The sequence below is a fragment of the Danio aesculapii genome, chromosome 7 (genome assembly GCF_903798145.1).
Source record: "Danio aesculapii chromosome 7, fDanAes4.1, whole genome shotgun sequence".
Lineage (NCBI taxonomy): Eukaryota > Metazoa > Chordata > Actinopteri > Cypriniformes > Danionidae > Danio > Danio aesculapii.
Window position 1 is genome coordinate 50,188,241 of NC_079441.1, and position 22,349 is coordinate 50,210,589.

The 22,349-nt window shown below is 37.7% G+C and overlaps 1 protein-coding gene across 9 annotated transcripts in view; it reads left to right on the forward strand.

The window, feature by feature from the left end:
* tcf12 (transcription factor 12) overlaps positions 1-22,349 on the forward strand; it is a 196,687-nt gene that overhangs the window by 160,553 nt on the left and 13,785 nt on the right. For 3 of the 9 annotated variants that reach the window (XM_056462086.1, XM_056462087.1, XM_056462091.1), the window contains 8 exons: positions 2,151-2,250; positions 6,035-6,174; positions 6,288-6,432; positions 8,178-8,248; positions 12,613-12,754; positions 19,110-19,183; positions 19,916-19,987; positions 21,114-21,305. In XM_056462086.1, coding sequence (XP_056318061.1) covers positions 2,151-2,250; positions 6,035-6,174; positions 6,288-6,432; positions 8,178-8,248; positions 12,613-12,754; positions 19,110-19,183; positions 19,916-19,987; positions 21,114-21,305 — 936 coding nt within the window. The remainder of the gene's footprint in view (positions 1-2,150; positions 2,251-6,034; positions 6,175-6,287; positions 6,433-8,177; positions 8,249-12,612; positions 12,755-19,109; positions 19,184-19,915; positions 19,988-21,113; positions 21,306-22,349) is intronic. The other 6 variants (XM_056462088.1, XM_056462089.1, XM_056462094.1 and 3 more) reach the window with 3 other exon arrangements.

The window sequence follows — 22,349 nt, forward strand, 5'->3', positions numbered from 1 at the left end:
AGTAATGTAGCTACAAATGGAGTATTGCGATATATTTGCATTTCTGTTATTTGGCCACTATTTTATTTTATACTTTATCAATTATTTAATTAATAGTTCATTAACCCTTTAACTGCCCGCTCTACCAAATGGTTGACCATATCGTACTGTTTTAAATAATAGTTTACACTACACAGTATTGATGGTTTACAAGAAAATCAAGCAAACATAATCCTGTTGTACTACTACACTTGATTTTGGTTTTATTGTAAACAAGAAAGCATGTTACATGAGAATCTGAAATATTTGATGGCATACTTCAACAAATAAAGATGATGTAGTATTCAAAAATGTTTTAGTTTGGTTATTTCTTTAAATAAATTAGTCTTACACTTCATATTTTCAGATTTTTCAAAGTATATGTGTTAATTCCGGTACATTTACCATAAACCGACATATCAGCCATTTGGTAGAGATTGATATTTTAGATATCATGGGATGTGTTGAATAAAAAAATGCATTGAGTGTGTTAACTAGCGACATTAGGAGTTAAGAAATGTAATCCTAAAATTATTTTCTTGGTGCGGCAGTTAAAGGTTTTAGAAATTAAGGTAACACTTTACAATAAGGTCCTATTAGTTTATGTTAGTTAACTAATATAATAACAGGAACAAACTATAAACAGTACAAATAACACAGTATTTTTTTCATCTTTATTAATGTTAGTTTATGTTGCTGTATAATAATAAATGCTGTACAAGTATTGTTCATTCTTATTTCACATTAGCAAGTACAATAACCTTATTTTAAATGGTGACTGGAATTAATATTAAATCAAATACATAAGTTATTATTTGATTCTGTTAATTATATATTTTTTTATCAAATAGTAGGTGATGATAGATTTTAATTTGGCTTAAATTTGGTTTCCATAATTATAAATTAGCAATAAATACATTATTAAAGATAATCAAAATGAGCTGAAATGTAATATTTTTACAATTTATTGTGTCACTTAGTAAATAATTAATAAGTCCAGTGGTCAGTGAAATCTAATAAGGAAAATTTTTATCAAGATTTGTGTGTATTTTCACAGCAAAAAAACAAGAGTTGAAGCAAATAATGCCATTATCTGTAAGAAAAGTCATCACAAAATCATGTCATTTTAAGCAGCAAAAAAAAAAGCTCTTGCAAAAATTCTGAAGAATCTGATTTATAAATCTAAATCTTTGACTGTTTGCTTGCATATAAAGCATCTAGCCTTTCGCTCAGTGTTAACATTATATCATGTGGGGTGATTTTATTTCAAGAATAAGCGCTGCTGTGATGTTGAGGGAGAGAGAGAGCTTGTGTTTAACTCGCAGTAATGTTAAACACATTGAGCTGCACATCTGCTCTGCGTTACAGTGATTGGTTGTTTCAGACGTGACGGTGCAGTCACTCCACGATGTGAGGAATGCAAGCAGCAGGTGACAGGGACACCTGAAAATGAGGACCCGAGTGAGCCTGTCTCACCTAATGACGGATAATGAGCAAGACTCTATTTAACATGTTTAACTAGATCCCTCTTTCCTGTCACACAGGCCAGCGTTCTCTCTCTCTCTCTTTCTCTCCCTCTGAGAGGTTTTGTCCCATCTGGAGCAGATGAACTGAGAGAGCCACATTACTGGGCCGTAGCCTCATGCCTTTGATCCTCCTCTACTGGAATGGGCATTTCTGCAGCTGTAACCACTGCTCCGCTGGCCCGACCCCATCCAACCCCAAAGCTCCTAAAATACACATGCAGAAACACAAACACATATGCACCCCCAACGCTCTCGCTTATTAATCCATTTGCTTCGATGCTTTGTTCGTGCATGTCGTCATCATTATACTACAATTAAGCACCAAAGCCTACACACTTTATGCTGCAGATAATCCTCTGCTTTTTTTATTATACGACTTCTAAATTAGCCATCTGTTTCATCAAAGACTTTGTAATTTGCCATGTGGGTTGCGTTGTGTTGTTTGTGCTCTATTATGCAGTCAGGTTTCATATGTGTGTGTTAGACCGAGGGGTATGAGGATACGCTTAATGACGATGGTCGCTGTGGTTTATATTAGGTACAGAAACACCTGTCGGTTCTCAGTTGTAATGCTTTTTTTATTTGTGTGTGTGTGTGTGTCTGCAGGTGTATGCACCATCTCCCAGCTCAGAGGACTTCAACAGAGACTCTCCGTCTTATCCATCTCCAAAACCCCCCAGCAGTATGTTCGCAAGCACTTTCTTCGGTCAGTCGTGAGCATTTTATTCATTTCGATTTTATTCTTGGTTTGATAGTCATTTACTTTTTGTGTTTTTTGCAAACAGCAAAAGTCAGTCCAACAATCCTGATTAACTCAGTGCTGAGAGAGGAAAAAAACTCAATGAAAAAATAAAAAGATGATGTGTGTTATACAACATTTTTAAAAATAATATCATCTTTTTCATTTATTTTTATTTCTCCCTCTCTTAATGCTGAAATAGTAATGATTGTTGAGTTGACCATGTGTTCAATACATTATTTTAGTATTGTTTAGCTATTCTAATGAGTCATGAGCAGGCCCAAATTAAGAATTCAGAGGCCCCTGAGCACAATGTCTTGCAGGCCCCCTACCTGGTCGCACCCCTATAGTTGAATAAAAAAAATAAGATTAATATAATATTTTTTAATAAATTTAATCTAGCATTGCATGCATTTTTAAAATAAATGATATACAGTACATCTGTTTCTAGTCTACAAAGATTTAATAGATTTTTAAAGCATTTAAAGCACACCTTGAAAAAAAAATTCTAATACAGCTAGTGAAAATGAATGGATTTTAATATGCTTGTTCAAGTTCACAGAAGCAGTACTAAAATATAAATTTAAGGGTATTTTTTATGTATAACTTCTACAAACTTATAATGCATATGATTTGGACAAAACACGTCTCAGATCAGGTTCTATGAATCTTCTATAATACACACACTTATTAATGATTCCTACTCCTCTTCCTAAGCAGAATTTGATATGTAGTGGGGGGGAAAAGAAGAACGTGTTCATCAGATGCTGGATTCGAACCGGTTTCATGATCGCTCGCTTTAAACATGGTGCCATGCGCTTTACGAACTACGCCACCCACGCTGCTGTCTGATACGCTATTTAGTTATGTTGTCTCTGTCAATCAAACGGTGATAGGCGAGAATCGTTTAACTAGTTTATTCCAACGAGGTGCGCTATTTGCACTTAGCCTAAATAGACACTCCAAAATTGGCATTTATATGTGAAACAAATACACATTGGAATGATCAATTATTCTTTCATATGTATTTAATAAATACAGGCCAGAGTAAGCATGTTTCAGTCTGTTACACTAAATGACAATGGAACCATATTTTGATAAACATATTTGATTTTCACTAAAGGTGAAACCCTTTCATTGCATTACAATGCTTTCTATTATACATATCGATTGTATATTTTGCTCTTGGATCAGTGTGGCAGTTATATAGCCTGTTATGAAAGGGGGCAAAAAAGATGCAATCAAAAACCTTGCTGTCAAACTAGTTGTGTTATTCGGTTAGCTGTGTTACAATATATAGCTTTTGTTAATCTAGTTAACACCATCATGACAGTAAGTCAGTAGTGCATTCAAATTGTGCATAGTTTAGTAGGTGCTACATTTGGACCAAATTTAAACAATAGTTTGAAACACGCTGTTACCTGTAATGCAATAAATGTTCAGCAAGCAAAACATCCACAAAGCACACACAAACAAATAAAAACTTGCTTTTTTGTTCTAAATGTACTACAGTTAAAAGATTTAATCTCCAGTGAAGGGAATAAAAATATTTGTATATATTTCTTCTCATTTCATAGCCTGTTTTACATGACATGTGGCCCGCACACCATTATGACCTGCTGTTGTACACACAGTGTGACTTCAAAATCTATTATGACATTTAGTGACTAAATATAGTAATCTTAAGTATTTTATGAATTAATTTTGGACTTATTCAGTTCTCATATTGTCTTGCTTCATTAATACTCACAGCTTCCCTCACGTGGCTTGATAAGATTGTAAAGTATCTACTTGGAGGGTTGAACCCTTCAGAATTCCAGTGGTGGTCTAACATGCTATGAATACTGTGAATTAGCTTCACTTACTGTTTTACCCAATGCTGAGACAACTACTAGATGATACACAAACTCTAACACTGCAGTCCTGAAATATTTCATAACAGCACACATGAAATTGTGATTGTTTTTCAGCTACATGCAACGGCATTATTCAGATTGAAGGCTTAAAAAACCCACTAAAACTTAACAAATGTTGACTAGTTTCCAGGATGTCACAGAGAAACAATTTCTTCTCCTAAACCGTTCCTTCTAGCCTTTTTTCCCTGCTTCCCTTTACTTTTTAGTCATCGTCTATCACGCTTTTGGCTTTAAAGACATAGATAGTAAACCAACCACGCATATTCCAGCTTTGCCAATCAGGGCTGATAAAAATTAAACTGCCATTTTCGAGCCGTGTGTTTCGGTCTGTGAGGAATTTCTACTTTAAAAGTTGAGGCGGAAGCTAGTGAGCTGCGGCTGGCTGAATGTTATCTCAGCTGTGCTCCACGCTTGGCTCAGACTCCAGTGTAAAAGCAGACTTAAAGAGAGGCTGGTCTGTTTGACACGCTCTATCTGAATTGAGGGGGTCAGGCTTCTGCTCACTTGTCAAACTACGCAGTGTGTTTTTCCTTCTTTATCAGCATTTTGGATCTCCTTAATGTCACATTGGTCCGTTCGCAATTTGAATCTTGCTTGCCAGTGTTTAGAAAGGAACTTACTTTGTAGAAGTGGTGGATGAAGTACACAAATTCTTGGAGTACAGAGACCCTAATAAAATATTACTTCAGTAGAAGTATAAAGTCCTCTTTTTCAATATTTAGGAAATCATTTACTGAAGACTCGCTTCATTCAGAATGAGATCAAACGCATTCTGAATGAATCATTTGAATCAGTGAGTTGTTTACCAGACACTCAATTAGAATGGATCTTTTGAATCAGTTAATTGTTTACTGCAGGCTCACTCTGAACAGATCATTTGATTCAGTAAGTTGTTTACCAGGGGCTCACACAGAACGTATCATTTGAATCAGTGAGTTGTTTAGCAGGGGCTCACACAGAACAAATCATTTGAATCAGTGAGTTGTTTACTGCAGACTCTCTAGAAACTTTTTTTTTTTTTTTAGATTTTACTAGAAACTCACTCTGAACAGACTTTGTATCAGTGAATTGTTTACTAGAAATTTTCTCTGAACGGATCATTTGAAACCGTGAGTTGTTTACTGCTGACTCACTCTGATCAGATCTTTTGAATCAGTGAGTTGTTTACTAGAAACTTACTCTGAACAGGTCATTTGAATCAGTGAGTTGTTTACTAGAAACTCACTCTGAACGGATCATTTGTATAAGTGAGTTGTTTACTGCAGACTCACTCTGAACAGATCATTTGAATCAGTGAGTTATTTACAGGAGACTCACTCTGAACAGATACTTTGAATCAGTGAGTTGTTTACCGGAAACTCACTCTGAACAAATAATTTGAATCAGTAAGTTGTTGATAGTAGACTCACTCTAAATAAATCATTTTAATCAGTGAGTTGTTTACAAGGAACTTACTCTGAGCGAATCATTTGAATCAGTGGGTTGTTTACAGGAGACTGTTTAGTGCAGTTTGTGAACCAATTTAACAAGTTAACTGCTAAAGTTCAGCATGTTCGCAAATTAAATGCCACTATCTCATCTCTCCACTCCAATTTCTTCCCTTCAAAATGACTTTTTACTCTACAACTGTGCATATAATGGAGTTAAATATTAAATATTTAGTTTTGGCTTTGCTTTTTTATTTCCTGAAATCAATATACTATGATAAAGTACAGAATCTTAAAAGATGTGCTTAAGTTCAACAATGAAGGTGAAATACATAGTTACTGTCCACCACAGCTTTAAAGCTAGAAAAGAAGATATTTCCCATGTTTAATGTTCAAATTCACTTACAGATGGGACCCACAATTCCTCTGACCAGTGGAACTTGTCCAATGGGATCAGTCAGCCAGGCTATGGGGGAATGCTGGGAGGATCTTCATCTCACATGCCACAGTCTGGAAACTACAGCAACCTACACTCACACGACCGCCTGGTGAGAACGCTGCGAATCCCAGCTCAGCGGGATCAGATCAAAAACAAACCTCTCATGTCGTGCAACTGTTTATAAAACTAAAAAGTTTCCCATGTTCTTTCTGTGTGTGACAGAACTATCCGCCACACTCGGTGTCGCCCACAGACATCAACGCTAGTCTGCCGCCCATGTCCAGCTTCCACCGCAGCAGTGCCAGCACCTCACCTTTCGTCACCGCATCTCACACCCCGCCTGTCAACACCACAGAGGGGGTCATGGGTACGCTGTCCCACACACATCACATTTATAGTCTTCATGTTGAAGTTTGTTAGTCATTCTTTGGCTCACACACAAATCTGTGTTTGACAAATTCAACATGTACTTTAATGTTCCAAAGGTTGGGATCAGATAATTAAGAAAACATTTTAGGAAGGATTCTCGAACACAAAATCATCATATTACAATGAGTCCTAAAGGATCATGTGAAAGGCTTTATGACAGGAATAAATACAATTAAAACATTCAAGTTATTTCACGGTATTATATATATATATATATATATATATATATATGCAGTGTTATATTCGCGAGAGTTACATTCTAAAAATAACCCACGAAACGTGAAATACACGAAGTAGTCATTTTTTTCAATTATTTTTTTTTTTTTTCAATTATTATAGATGATTTAAGGCTGTAAAACCCCTCACTACACTTTTTATACTCTTTTCTCAGACAGGCATAACATTTTTCTCTCCTTTTTAAACACCCTCAAAGTTCAAACCTTTGTAGAAAATGAAGTCCAGTGTTATTAAACGAAACCAAAGATCAAAATCGTTTGATCTTCATATACTGTATTTATTCCGTAATGGCGCTTAACAGCCGCATAACTTCCACCTTCCTTAAGCATGTTCAGATCACACTTTTTGTTTGATGGTTAGCATCTTCCTCTGCCTTTTGGGTGCTACCGCAGGTGGCTTTAACTCTTCGTGCAGAACGTTTCATCGACATTGTGGGTAGAAAACTTGCAAACATACAGTACAGCACTTCAGAGTCATACTGCTAGCGATCGAAGACTTATGTTAATGTGGCAAGCTGAGCGCATTCTGTACTGTACAGGAGACACAGCACGGAGGAGATTGATTAACAACAGTCAACAGCCAGTCAGGACGCAGAAAACAATGCGCTATTCAGGACGCAAAACACAATGCTCTGTAGAAAAATAGCTTGTCAAATTACACACACACAAAAAACACGAAACTGTGAGGCTACGAAAACTGAACTGCGTTATAGCGAGGGAACATCGTATATGTAACTAGCTGCTTATTAACATGTATATTAATACCTAAACATTAACTTCTCCTGCTTGCAATCAATTAGAGGCAGTGCTTAATTTGTAAATTGCGAGGTCCTGGAACAGATCAGGGTAACGGATCCAGCATGATACCAGAGGAGGTGCCGGATCCGGCTTTTTCCGGCACAAATTAAGCCCTGATTAGTGGTAATTTGGAGTTTATTGTGGAAAAATGCTAGTTATTATTGAATGTGTGTTCCTTATGTGTTAACTTTTCCATTTATTTTATTTTCCCATATAAAAATATGTACGTGATACATCAGTTATTAAAATATTGTTAACACTTTAGTTTAGATAACAATTCCCACTGTTAGCTACTTGCTTATTAGCTGCCTATTATTAAAATGGTGTCTGTTTATCATTACTTATATTGTATGATCTTATTTCAAATCCTACTCAATCCCAATTACTACCATATAAATATAATTAAGCAGCAAATTAGTAGTTTGAGCTAAAGGTCTTAGCTAATAGAGTGTATTATTATAAAGTGTGATCAAAATATCAGTGAATATTTGAAGATTTATTATGTATTTATGTGTACAGTATATTTCAGTTTGATCAGTTAACACATCTAGTACCAGCTGCTGTTCGGCAATAATATATACATGACACTAATGCCTGTGTCGGCTCTGTTCTGATATGAATGCTCTATCTCTGTGTGGTCTTTGTGTAGCCTCTGCCAACCGAGGGAACGCCACTGGAAGCTCTCAGACTGGAGACGCACTGGGAAAAGCCCTGGCTTCGGTGAGACCCTCCTCCATTCAACCAGACCACTTAATGCATACATTAACCATTTCACAGAACAGGGATTGACTTCCATAAATATACAGTATAGAGTCCATTTTTTGCAGACTATGGAAACGGATTAAAGACTTTGGGTTATTATTTTATCTGAACCCTATATGGCTTAGCAAACAGACCCCATGTTGTCCAACTTGCTTTCAGGATCTTCATGTCGTAGACACAGGCGAGATTACTCAACATAATGGCGCAGTTAATTCTTTAAAGGACAGGACTTGTGCTCTTAGGCTGGGTATTAGTAGCAGTGCAGAAGGTTAAGAGATTGAATAAGGTCAGTGGATGTGTTTGTGGATGTTGCTGGACCTAAGCCCGGATAATTGTGCTCTTAATCTCGCAGTATACAAGAAAAGGAGCTGTACATAAAAGCTTGTGGATTATACGTTGGTTTGGATAATGAGTGCTGGCCTTCGTGCGAGTTCCTAATGTGTCCCTGAAACCAGAGCTTACAATAACCTCTAAAACTTGCCGAGCTTAACTTAAAGACTTATTTAGCTCCAAAAAAAAAAATCCTGCAGACTTGCTTATCCTACAGTAAGTCACAACAAGCCTTTTTTTTTAGGAAAGTAGGAACACATCTGGACTGATTCAGCACTGTTTCGGACAAGACTCACCTCCTAGTCGAGGACAAGGACGAGCTGTTTCTAAGCTTTTGATGTCGGGGAGGTTGTAGCACCCGCCTTTTCTGAGATATTAGACGTCTAATCTCTTCTCTTTGATTGGGGAAAGTAAAAAAGAGAATGAAAAAATGTAATAAGATACTGTGGCTGAGGCCACAAGAGCACACTCTGGCACACAAACAAACACAAGACAGTGCGGCTGAAAGATAATCACAAATTAAGTCTTTTTGTATTTGTAGACTCAATTCTATTAGCATGATAAAGCTGCTGTGAAACGGACACGGTTGGGATGGGGTGGAGGGATGAGAGGAGGGGGGAAAACGTCCTAACTGCCGCAGCTCGGCTCTGCAGGCGCCCATTGTGCCACTTTTGTTTAGGTTCCCTTTGGATGGTTTGTGCTCACTGGGCCCCCGCTGGCGGAGAGCAGCGTGACTGATGAGGGGGCGGAGATCCGTTTGTTGTTTGTAAAACGAGTGGTGTTACACTAGAAATACAGCAGAAGTCGGACAGGATGCTCCGAATGGCCCTCTTCAACACGTTAGCTCACAGTTATGAGAGGTCCTGAAACATGAGGGTGGAGGGAGAGTCACGATGGAGTGTTTGACTGGTGAAAAGTGAAGAATAATCAAGATGAAAGTCTCTTGAGGTGTCTGGAGACTACATGGAAAATTTGTGATTCGGTATAATCTAAAAGCTTATTTGCACCGTGTGTGCTGTAATGATAATTATAAGATCATTTTAAGGTTAACAGAATGGCAGAGTCCACACTATAATGATAGTAGAACAATACGATTATAATCACTTTTATGAATATTTTTTAAGCTGATGAACAATATTAGCATAGACAGCAAATCAGAATCTGCATTAAGAGCACCTTAACTGCTTATAGAAGAGAATGTTGTTGTCCATTAATAAATATAGTTATTGCTATAGTTATTATTTTTAGGGTGCATGAGCCTCAGATCTGATTTTAAACAAGGTTTTGGGATTTTGGCAGGAGCAGAACGACGTAAAGTATATTATAAATCTTCTAGTCCACTAATCAAATAAGTAGATTTCTGACAATGAGGTCAGACGGTCAGATTGAATCCTCTCAAATCATGCTGCACAACATGGTCACCAGGTTTGATCTAAACTTACAGAGTTTGTGCGGCTCAATGATTGTGTCATTTTAAAATGAAAGTTCTCTCACAGAAATAATACAGTTTTGCATTCAGTTGTGCACTGTAATTATTTCACAGGTAATTGAATTTGTAATGAATACATTTGCATCAAATAAGAAAAGAACTGCATAAAAGCATTATAACCTTTGAAATCAGTAAATATCTGTTAATATTGCAGAGCATTTCCTTCTTTGTATCTTTGTACATCACTCTCCCTCTATCACTTCTCTCTCTCTCTCTCTGTCCGCTCTGAGAGATGAATGTACTAAAGCCCCAGGCAGGATTTGCAGAGTTGATTGAAACACAAAAGTGTGGCATTCAGGGTTTAATAAGAAGATTAATAATGATAGTATCCGCATTTTGATGTGTTTTAAGTCAAATGGACTTCATGATCCCCTGCAAGTGGTGGCCCACAACTTTAGAGCCGTTTTTCTCAAATCCTGCCAGATAATTGGGATCAAAACCTGAATCTTTCATAGTGGTTTCCATTATGGGACCAAAAACCATTTTCGCTGAATGCAGATCATGATGTTACTGTCATCTGACATTTGGCTTAACAAAAAAAAAAACCTTTTCTTGTTTTGAAGACAAAATTTAAATAGGATGTGCTGTCAAACTACACTGGTGAGATGGAGAAAAAACCTGTCAACGGTGTGAGGCAAAGGCTGGAGGCCTTTCTACTTCATGGCATCTGTTTGTTTATTGTGGTGTGGGCAGGGCTGTGCCCATCTCGGCTGCTGTTTATTGGGCAGGCACGAAGCGGCTTTATTACCTCTCATCCATAACCGAAGATGAGCCCGAGACGCCCATCCACACAGCCACGGGCCAGACTCATTCACTCTAATGAGCTCCAAAAAGAGAGATTAATGACCATGTCTTTTCCCTCTCTTTCTCTGCATCATCCAGCTGCTTTTCTCTATTCCATCTCCCCTCAACGATGAATTGGAAGTGACGTTATGGATGCAGTTTACAAATTGAGGGGGATATGAATTAGGGACCGGCTGCATGTTGGTGTATTCTCATAGAAATGAGTTAACCGCTAATAATGGCTTCAATAGTGGCTTGTTCTAATGTGCAACTGCTTTGAGTTCTTCATTTTACCTCAGGTTTTACATTATGTAATGCACCATTAGTTTATTTTAACCGAAATATATACAAAATTATTTGATTATTATGATTATTGTATGTAAAAAAATTATAGAGAACAATTGCAATATATATATATATATATATATATATATATATATATATATATATATATATATATATATATATATATATATACAGTTGAAGAATTATTAACTCCCCTGTTTATTTTTTTCCCCTAATTTCTGTTTAAGGGAGAGAAGATTTTTTCAACATATTTCCAAACATAATAGTTTTAATAACTCATTTCTAATAACTGATTTATTTTATCTTTGCCACGATGACAGTAAATAATATTTGACTAGATATTTTTTAAGACACTTCTATACACAAAGTGACATCAAGACACAAGGTAATCATGTTGGTTTATGTCCATGACCCAGTATTAAGAAAAAATGTAAATAAAACACACATTACTTCACAGTTTTGTAATATTTTAACAAAACGTTTGATATCCACATTATTTAAAGTGGCTTGAACGTTAAAGAATTCGATTCATTCAGTACTGTATGGTAAGATAGAAAAAATTCAAAGTGCGGTAAACTGTGAAACTGTTTACTGGCTCTACAAACCAGTGTCAATGCAATACATTTAATCAATATGGTAAGAAGTACTAGTTTGCAGTATCAGGCAGAGTAATGATCTGGTTTGTAAAGCTAAAAATAACTGCAAGTGGATGACAACAGAAGCCAGACACAGTAAATGTACAAATGGCAGTGCCTGCTCTTATGTATAAAATAATAAGGGAGATAAAAAAAACATTCAAATTTGCTGTGCTAGTTCTAAAGAAAACAAAAAATAAAGGACAATGAAATAAAACAAACGTAATGTTATGTAATATTAAAATCGTCTGATATAATTTGATGTGATATATACTGTCATCTTGCTGTATGAATTTGGACATCTTGCCCATGTGTAATGATGGACCAGCACTATTTATTTAGCCTTTTTCTTGTGTTTCTAATCTCTTGTGCTCATGTGGTTTCACTTCTGATGTGCAGCGGGTGTGTGGCGTGGGCCCAGGCTTTGACTTAATAACAACCACAGATGTGTCAGAAAGCCAGGGAACGCGGGCTGGACTGCAGGTGTCACACAGCATTTAGAGTGCAGGAGGGCTCGTGTGTGTGTGTGTGTGTGTGTTTTTTCTGCAGACATTATAAAGGGAGGCGTAGGCTGTTAAAAGCCCATATGTATGCTGTGAGCATTTTTTTTACTGCTACTCGGCTTGTAAAATCAGCAGAATTGATGAGCCAATTTTGGCTGAGCACAGAATGAGGGATGCTAACCGTAGCTGTAAAGCCGGAAAGGAAAGCGGCAGGTTTTAAAGGATGTACACAGACTGATCTCTCTCTCTGTCTCTTTCTCTAACTCTCGTTTGCAGATTTATTCTCCTGACCACACCAGCAGTAGTTTCCCCTCAAACCCCTCCACTCCAGTGGGCTCTCCTTCTCCGCTGACGGCTCAGGCGGGCGCTGCCACAGCAGGTACAGTGGTGACGGCCAGCGGCCCCGCAGGAAGGGCAGGTAGAGCACCAGTCTGCCTCTCTGATTACACACACACATAGTGGCCCTCATAGGTATTTGGACTAAGGTCTGGACAACTTTTCCATTATAGGCCATTATTTGCCCCCTGTTTTCTAGAGTAACTTTTACCTTCATAAGTGCATTTTTTATTTTAATTTATTAATTGCATCTACAGTGCTTAGCATATATACTGTAAGTACACCCCTTACAAATCTCTTTTTTTAAATTCATATTTTTAAAAGGAAGCTATACAATATTATATTTGTGCATATACATTAGATTAGTCAGTACTGAAGCCAAATAACTAGTTTAGCTAAAACTAAAACTAGTATAGCCAAATTTACTACTTGAAATTAACTAATTGTTTCCATTAGTCAAAATTCTAACTAATGTTAATATATTTGAAACCTAAAACGTTTCATTTGTGATGTAGTCTGCTTATTATTTTTGCTGAATGGTCAGTTTGTTTTCTCATCTACTGCATATTTGTTTTGTAAATGTGCATTTAATACAATGGAAGTAAAAGTTATTATCATGTGATTTAATATAAAAATGTTATTTATTATAAGATAACATAAAATTATACAGAATTATAGTTTAGTTTAAGGCTTTATTAGAATACACTTATGACACACTTAACACAATAAACACTAACACTTGACATCACGTACACAAACAAAATAACTGGGAAAAACAAAACGATTCAATAACAACAATAATAACTATTAATAATAATAAATAAAATTCCATAGATTACCTACATTCATTACGTAACCGAATTGCTGCGTCCAAAATCGCATAGTTCTATACTGTATAGTACACTAGCATGCGAGCTGAGTAGTATGTCCGAATTCATAGAACTGGAAAATCAGTATGCGAGAATTACCTGGATGACTTACTACTTCTGGCGAGTTTCTGAAATGCGCATTGTATGGACGCTACGATATCTGACCCTCTCAGAAATAAAGGTTCTGTGCTGTGGTGGTCAAATTTTGTAAAAATCAAATTTGTAGCTAAAAGGTCCAAATTATTACCCGAAAGGTACATATTAGTACCTAAAAAGTACAAAAGTGTTCAAAGGGTACTAATATATACTTTTGAGGTACCAACCCTTTAAGTACAAATGTGTACCTTTTGAAAAGGTACCACCCCAGTGACAGCTCGCATACCTTTATTTCTGAGAGTGCATGATTCCCCGCGAGAGAATTCATGAATGGGAGAGAAGTGATGCAACTCACATGGGTAGGTCATGTGATCATGACAAAATTGCGAATGTAGTACATAGTACGTCCGAGTTCCATTCATACTGCTCACATTCATACTGTATAGTAACGGTCGAGTAGTAGGATTAAATTCAAATGCAGTACCTACTGAGTAGTAGGTGGTTTCGAATGCAGCCTTGAACTTGATAACTTGTTTTTATTTAATTTAATTTATTATTATTTAATTTATTTTTATTTAATTTTAGATTGGATCATGTCTTCACAAGAATACATTTCACAAGTTCGGTTGTGTTCTTTCATATATTCTGATCACTATATAATATATAATATATAATGTACTTGTTGGGGCCACGCTGAAACTCATTATTTCATCCATGTAGACAGTCCATCAACAAATCCATGTTCTTAAAGGAATAGTTGACACAAATGAAAATCCAGTCATCATTTACTCAATCTCCACTTGTTCCAAACCTATTCTTTCTTCTCTTGAATACACTGGATACAATCTGAAGAATGCTGAGAGCCAAACAGTTGACAGTAGCCCTTGACTTCTTTAGTACTGTATGTTTCCTACTATGGAAGGCAGTGGCTAACATAAATTGTGTGATCACTGTTATTTTTTTTATAATATCTTGTTTTGTATTCAACAGACAATAAAAAAACTCACAGAGGTTTGAACCTTCTTGAGGGTTGAGTAAATAAAAAGAGATTTTCACATGATTTAGATTTCATAAATGGACAACCAAATACTATGGTGTTTTGTGTGTAAACATGATTCATTAAAAACACTGCTAGGATATTCAGGAATAAGCTCTGAAATCTGAGTCTATCGTATAGCTTATCGGCCATTTACCCAATATCAGACTAGATATCTGCCTTTGCAGTAAGTTTCAGCTCTTTTTACTGTCTTACTGTTCAAGCCATGTGTCAAACTGACACTGTGTAGCTACACACACACACAAGCAACGATCTCCTCACATAAATGAGTAAACATACCATCCCTCATCCGCTGAGATTGAAGATGGTGTCGAGGGAGTCATGCACTGGCTAGCGGTGAATAGATAACCCACCACTGTGAAGATTTTATCTGCATTTGACACGAGTGTTGAGGTCATGTGAAATGAAAAAAAATAGATATTTTGAAGCTCAAAGAGTTAAACAGAGATACTAGGTGCTACAAATGGCAGTTTCTCAGCGTGTTGTTTTAGTGAGTGGCCAGTTGTGTGTGTGTGTGTGTGTGCGCGCGCGCGTTCATTGATATAGTGGTGACAGCTGTGTCGGTGTCTGTCCCGCTCCTCGGCTTCAGCTGTTGCCCTGTTCCTCACACAGCTGTTGCCCATGACAGACCGGCCTGCGAAGATCCTCATTTATTAGCATGACTGACTGAGAGAGAGAGAGAGGATGACTCAGCTCACAGACACAGCCTTCCTCTCCACTTAGCACATCACATCACAGTGCCACTTCGCTATTTATTATTTAAGGAATTACTTAAAATATAGCCTTTTTGTTGTGTTTATTAACTCATTACATTGAATTGTATTTTAAATGTTTAAGGTTGGTTTTTTAGATCTCTTATGCTTACCAAATTTGCCTTAATTTGATTAAAATAGTTTGCATGTTCTCCCCATGGTGATGTGGGTTTCCTCCGGGTGTTCCGGTCTCCCGGTGAATTGAATAAACTAAATTGTCCGTAGTGTGTGAGTGTGAGAGTGTATGGGTATTTCCCAGTACTGGGTTGTGCTGGAAGGGCATCCGCTACGTAAAACATATGCCGGAATAGTTGGTGGTTCATTCCGCTATGGCAACAGGGTATTCCCAGGGTCTCAAACTGTCTGAAATCTCAAAAGGTAAATTGTAGGCTTTAAAAAGTCTTAAATCTACTGAAATATTGTGTTGTTGGTCTAAAACAGGTCTATTTTTCCTTTGTTCATTTACTGTATAGCTACAGTAACCATTCTGGCTATTAACACCCATACAATCACCAAAAATCCATCTTAATAAAACCTTTAACTTTTTATTTAAAAATAAGCATTCAATTACTTTCCTTACGGTAACATTTACTTAAAAGTTCTCCATTTATTTACTGCTGAGGATACTGACCTGACCTGACCTGACCTGTATTTTTTTATTAATAAATTATTAGTATTGTACACTGAAGTGATTGACAGCTATGGTTTGTTCTATTCTTAAAAAGGGTTATATGGTTTGTAAATGGATATATTTGAAAAATAATAATAAAAAAATTCAAACAAAATTATAAATATAGTATTATTAAATTTAATAAATTTAAATCACTTTTGATAGGGCAAGTGAAAATCCTTTCCAACTGGGATGTTCCTTAGCATTTAGCCCTGTGTAAGTCTAAAATTTCATTCATAATGTTCTTACAAATGCTTAAAAAAACAATCTTAAATAATAAATAATAGTCTTAAATTTAGCTTGGTGAAACCTACAGAAACCCTGCTTACTGACCTCAAACCTGTGAACAGTGGTGTATATATAAATTAGTAGATAGATAGATAGATAGATAGATAGATAGATAGATAGATAGATAGATAGATAGATAGATAGATAGATAGATAGACAGACAAAATGATAGATAAAAAGATAGATAAAAAGATAGATAGAAAGAAAGCAAGCTATAGTCTTTTATAAATGGAGCATATTTACCGGAAATCTTCTTGATTTATCAGCTGTGCCAAAGTACTTTTATGTCTGGAGTATTTAATCACATTTGGCACAGTTGTTGTCATTTTCTCTGCCCGCATTTTTATCACATCATTTAGTTGATTTACACACACAAGCAGGCAAAATCCCCTTTGATATCTGGGGCCTTTTATACATTGAAGTATTTTTTTTTTTGATTAGACTGTACTTAAACGATGGAGCACATTGTGTTGCATGATGTTATGATTAAGCCAAAGCACATCCATCTGTTTTTCCGGATTAGCTCTTAAACTCAGCCATTAGACCTACTCATAGACGGGTCTCTGCTGCCCATACCAGCCAATTAGACCTCAGCACCACGCGTAGTGTGCCGCACAGGCCCACGCTCATTTGTCAAGCTGGCCGCCGGTGAGGAGGCCTTATTAAGCACCGCACTCTCTCGTGCAGCCCCAAAGTAATTTTTAATAGGCCCTTAATGAAAGTCTGCTTCTGAGAGCTTTGTGGTTTTAAGCCGCGAATTCCTTCAAATTAGAGCCGCTTACACTTTGGAGAGATCGAACGGTTGGAAAGTCTTTACCTAAACAACTTCTTGCCACATGAGAGCTGAAATTATCTTTATGAAGGAAAGCTCGCACTATGCTGGCAGAGTCAGATGTATGACCACACCAGGCCCAGTTGTGACCAAAAAAAAGGAAATTTCTGAAGTCAACAAAGCAACCAGAGTCAATGGTTGGGTTTGTGCCTGAAGCTCGCCAACTGATTAATGTAAATAAGCCAAAAGACTTCCTTTGGGTCATGCTACATTAAGGGTACTTGACCTGTTTTATTGTGCACCGTAGCCTTCGCTCTAAACTTTTTGTAGTGAATTGTTTGGCAGTTGGAGGGAAGTCGACTCAGAACTAAAGCGAGTGAAAGCGACCCCCACCCCCAGCGTTTTGATTTGTGATTAACAGATGTGCATTCTTTTGGAGCGGTGTTGATTTATGGCCAGTCAAAATCAGCACGTTTAGACCGAGACCAGACCAGAGTCATTTACATCCTCATTATAGTCCCTTTTAGCCTCACACACAAACCACCACCACCACCATAGAACAAAAACACATCCACTGAATTCTTCCAGCGATGGAGGGAGTGAAAAAAAAAAAGTGAAACATTAAATCTGGGGGCGGCTGAGAATATGGCCAAATCGAATCTCTCACTGCTACTTGAGTAATGTGGCAAAACACTGCTCTTTCTTTGCACTGACACCGCCTGACATGAGATTGGTCACATCTCCGCTCGCCGTCCAGTAGTTTGTTTGTGTGAGCAGAGATCTGAGAAAAAGTCTCGCTCTCATCCTGTTAGGTCTAGAACATCGAGCTCCTCCATTGAGCTCATGCTGTATTAGATTCCAGGGAAGACGCTCAGGGTCCAAGTCAGCGCCCTTTTCGTGCTCCTGCATTGTTCTCCCAGGTTTTTTTAGTCATGACTTCATTAATGAGAGGAAGTCGGAGATGTCCCTCAGCACTGGTTTGTGTGTGCGTGTGTGTATGCTTGTAAGGGTCGTCCTCGAACCCGTCTCAGATTGCAGGATATGATCGAGTCATAGGAAATGATGTGTCTGGAGACCTAGAGCAAAACAGCCCACTTTGAAAATAGCTGGATAGGAAATGAGTTTTGGTCTATTGTATAAGCAGCGCATTGTTCCATGTGCACAACTTACTAAATGAAACTATTATATTACATTACGTTATATTATATTATATTATATTATATTACATTATATTATATTATATTATATTATATTATATTATATTATATTATATTATATTATATTATATTATATTCTGTTCGGCTTAGTCCCTTTATTAATCAGGGGTCGCCACAGTGGAATGAACCATCAACTTATCCAGCATATTTTACGCAGCGGATGCCCTTCCAGCTGCAACCCATCACTGGGAAACATCCATACACACTCATTCACACACATACACTACGGACAATTGGACCTGTAGGGGAAACCGGAGCACCCAGAGGAAACCCACACAAACACGGGGAGAACCTGCAAACTCCACACAGATACTCCAATTGACCCAGCTAAGGCTCAAATCAGCAACTGTGCTGCCCACTGTGCCACCGTGCAGCCCTATATTATATTATATTATATTATATTATATTATATTATATTATATTATATTATATTATATTATATTATATTATATTATATTATATTATATTATATTATATTATATTATATTATTTTTATATTAAAAATCTCGATAAAAAGGGAGTCATTTGTTCATGAATCACAATTTATTCAGCACTGTTGTTATTTATACCTAAAGATGATGCAATCTGCAAGTGGTGCAGGAAACACTTGTTGTCCATCTCATCCATCACAGACCTTCACTGTTCACCTGTTACACTGATGTCTGCTGCTTGTAGCGTCTCAGCAGACTTTAAAAGCTCCTTGTCTACATCCACAGGTACAGCTCAGTGGACTCGTGCAACAGGACAGGCACCTTCCTCCCCAAACTACGAGAACTCCCTCCACTCTCTGGTAAGAGCGTCTCCTCGTCTTCATCCTCATCCTCCTCCCCTCCCCCTGATGCTGAGCACTTTTTAATGGACACTGTGTCAGTAGATGACTTGCTCCAGGAGGGCAGGGGCTAGCTTTACATGGACATTCCTGGCTGACAAATGTCAGTAACGGGACATGGAGGGGGCTGCTGGGACTGAACAATACCCGTCCCTTGGGGTGTGTCTCCTGCCATCTGTCCTCTCTCGTCCAGGGCGGATGGAGATTGGCTGGTCTGTGTGAAGGTGGGGTAGTTAGGGATCGGTTTGGGTGTGTGAAGGGGGGTGGGGAGCCGACAGCTGCTGCGTTCAACCACTGCCACAAGATTCCTGGGCTGACTGAGCCACAACAGGAGATCAACTTACACACATACACACACACACACACACACACACACACACACACACACACACACACACACACACTTTCCTTTCCACGTCATGCATTCACACTGTGGGGTGTGTAGATAAATATTTACTCTCATACTCGTATGCCAGCTGCAAGTGCATTTTTATGGACCGTGCATGAGCGGCAGTCCTTCAGGAAACGGGAAATGAGCTGCGATTGCCAGAGAGAACCATGGTTCATCATAATTAGTTGCTTGAACAAGTGCTAAGATGTCGGCACTTGGCACTGTGCTTCCAGACTCTCTGCTTGCTGCCGTCTCTGTCTCGTCTCTCACTGTATGTCTCTCCTCTTCCTGTCTGACTGTAGAAAAACCGTGTGCACCAGCAGCTTCATGAGCATCTGCAGGATGCCATGTCCTTCTTAAAGGATGTCTGCGAGGTATTCCCGCTCTTCAGACAGTCACGTTCTTGTCAATGTCTTCCTTTAAGCCATCAGCTTTCTTTTGAGCCGGCTGTGCCTTTTTTCTGTTTTATGCTTCAGTTACGTTGCCATTTCATCTTCTATTGATCTTTTGATTATGTTAATATGTGGCAGTCATCATCTTGCTGTCGGACAGTGGAAAACTGTTATTGGTTTTTTTTTTTTTTTGGTTTGTTTATTCTAACAGATGTTGTTTACATGGCTTTGCCTTTCATTTTCTTCTTTTTTCTTTCAGAATGTTCCTTTGCTTTATAAAGTTTGCCATTTTGCAGTTCTTTGTCATTAAAGTTTGCTGATTTGTGACCCTGGACCACAAAAGCATTAGCAAGTGTTATGTTGCAGGGGTTTATTTTTGACAATAGCCAAACATACATCGTGTGAGTCAAAATGAAGTTATTTTACTTAATTTGGTTTTGAAAAAATACATATTTTATGTGTTCCATGAAGCTATTTAGTCTTTATAGTCTTAATTAACTTAATTTTTCAGTCACCTTAAACATGATTTTCTCAGTATCCAAAATCAAAAAGTGCTCAGGGGTAGCTTAAATAATGTGTCGGTGCTCTTTAGGTAAGGGATTCATCAGAATAAACAGCAAAAGTCAGTCCAAGGCACTCAAAAAATGTGGAAAAAACATTAAAAAGCTTTTTTTGACATTGCTAATCCTTAAAACTGCACCTACTTGTTTCAGCAAACACTTGCCTTCATCAGGGTAATGGAGACTATGTGTGTCTGGATTTTCTTTTGAACACTATAATCTCATGACTCATGAGAATATCTAAACAATACTATAATAATATATTGAACACAAGATCAACTCAACAATCATTATTAATTCAGCATTAAGAGAGGGAGAAAAAAAAATCCCTTTAGCCCTCAGATTCCAGATTCAAATAGTTGTACCTCAGCCAAATATGGTCATATCTTAATAAACTATACATCAATAGAAAGCTTATTTATTCTAATTTCACATATGTTTTGTTGTCCAGGGTCACATTTTGTTTTGGCCAAACCTTATTTAGGAATTAACAAAATACTTTGCTTTCTCTTTTTCTCCCTCTACTTCTCCTTGTTCACCCGCTCCAGTCTCGGATGGAGGACAGACTGGATAGGCTGGATGATGCAATCCACGTCCTGAGGAATCACGCTGTGGGCTCCACTGCCGCTCTTTCTAACGACATCCACAGTCTGTTGGGACAAGCACACAATGGGCCAATCTCAGCCATCGGCAGCAGTTTCCCTTCTTCTGGATTGGTCGGCAACCGAACAGCGCAAATGGTAAAGAATACTACACCGTCATAAAGGAAACTTTAGCTTATGTGTTTCAGAGTCTCCTGAACGTCTTAATTTTTTGAGGTCAAAGTCTAGAACAGTTATTACAGGCACGAGGGAGTGAAGCGCATGTGTTTTTTCATTGCGACCCTCCAAATAGGCTAATAAACAGAGTTAAGCCACCTGTTTAAAATGAGGGCCTGGCCATGTGCTGAAACTGAACTATTTTCCACTGAGAGCAGTTTAACTTAAACCCACATACTTTCCGTAAGCGTAATGGCTGGACCGAAGCTGATTCTCCCTCCTCGAGCTACGTTCCTCGAGCTGAATGGGAAAAGCAGTCACAGTCGAATCTAGTAGATCAGTGCCGGTCTGGAAGACATTTCCGCAGCGTAGCTCGATGGGGCTGTGGGGATCTGCGTGATGTGAGACCCGCTGAAACTAAAGCACTCTGTATCTCCCACGCTGTCCCACGACATTCATTCCCTTCTGCAGAGAGATTTGCACGCAGCTGTAATGGACGGAACAAGCGAGGGAGGCGTTTCCCAATGGTTTCTCAATAATAGGAAATATTCATGACCTTTTTTCTATTCAAAACAACATTTGGATTTTCTTTCTCAGCGTTTTGATGCTGAACTGACACTGACCACTTTGTTTTGTAAAGAAACACTCAAAAATCATTTCTTGAATGACCACTACAATGGAAAGTTTGGCCTTGGATGGTTGACCATGAAGATCTGAGATGTGGTGATGAACAACCCGCTGTTCTCATTTAATTTTTCAAACGGGCTCTAAATGTCTGGAATGCTGCATCACATGTTAGCGCAGCTTTTATTGAACTGTTTATTGACAGCTCAAGTCAAACAAACTTTGACACACTCAACATGTACAATTAGAAAAATCCTTTAGTATAAATAAATCTTTTTATAATTTCCTCCTCCTTCACACAAGCCACTTGACTTGTGCCAATAATTGTTCAAAGCACCAATTTAAAAGAAATATATTTATAAATCTAAATGAAAAACAACTGTGAACACTGTGCCCTAAACA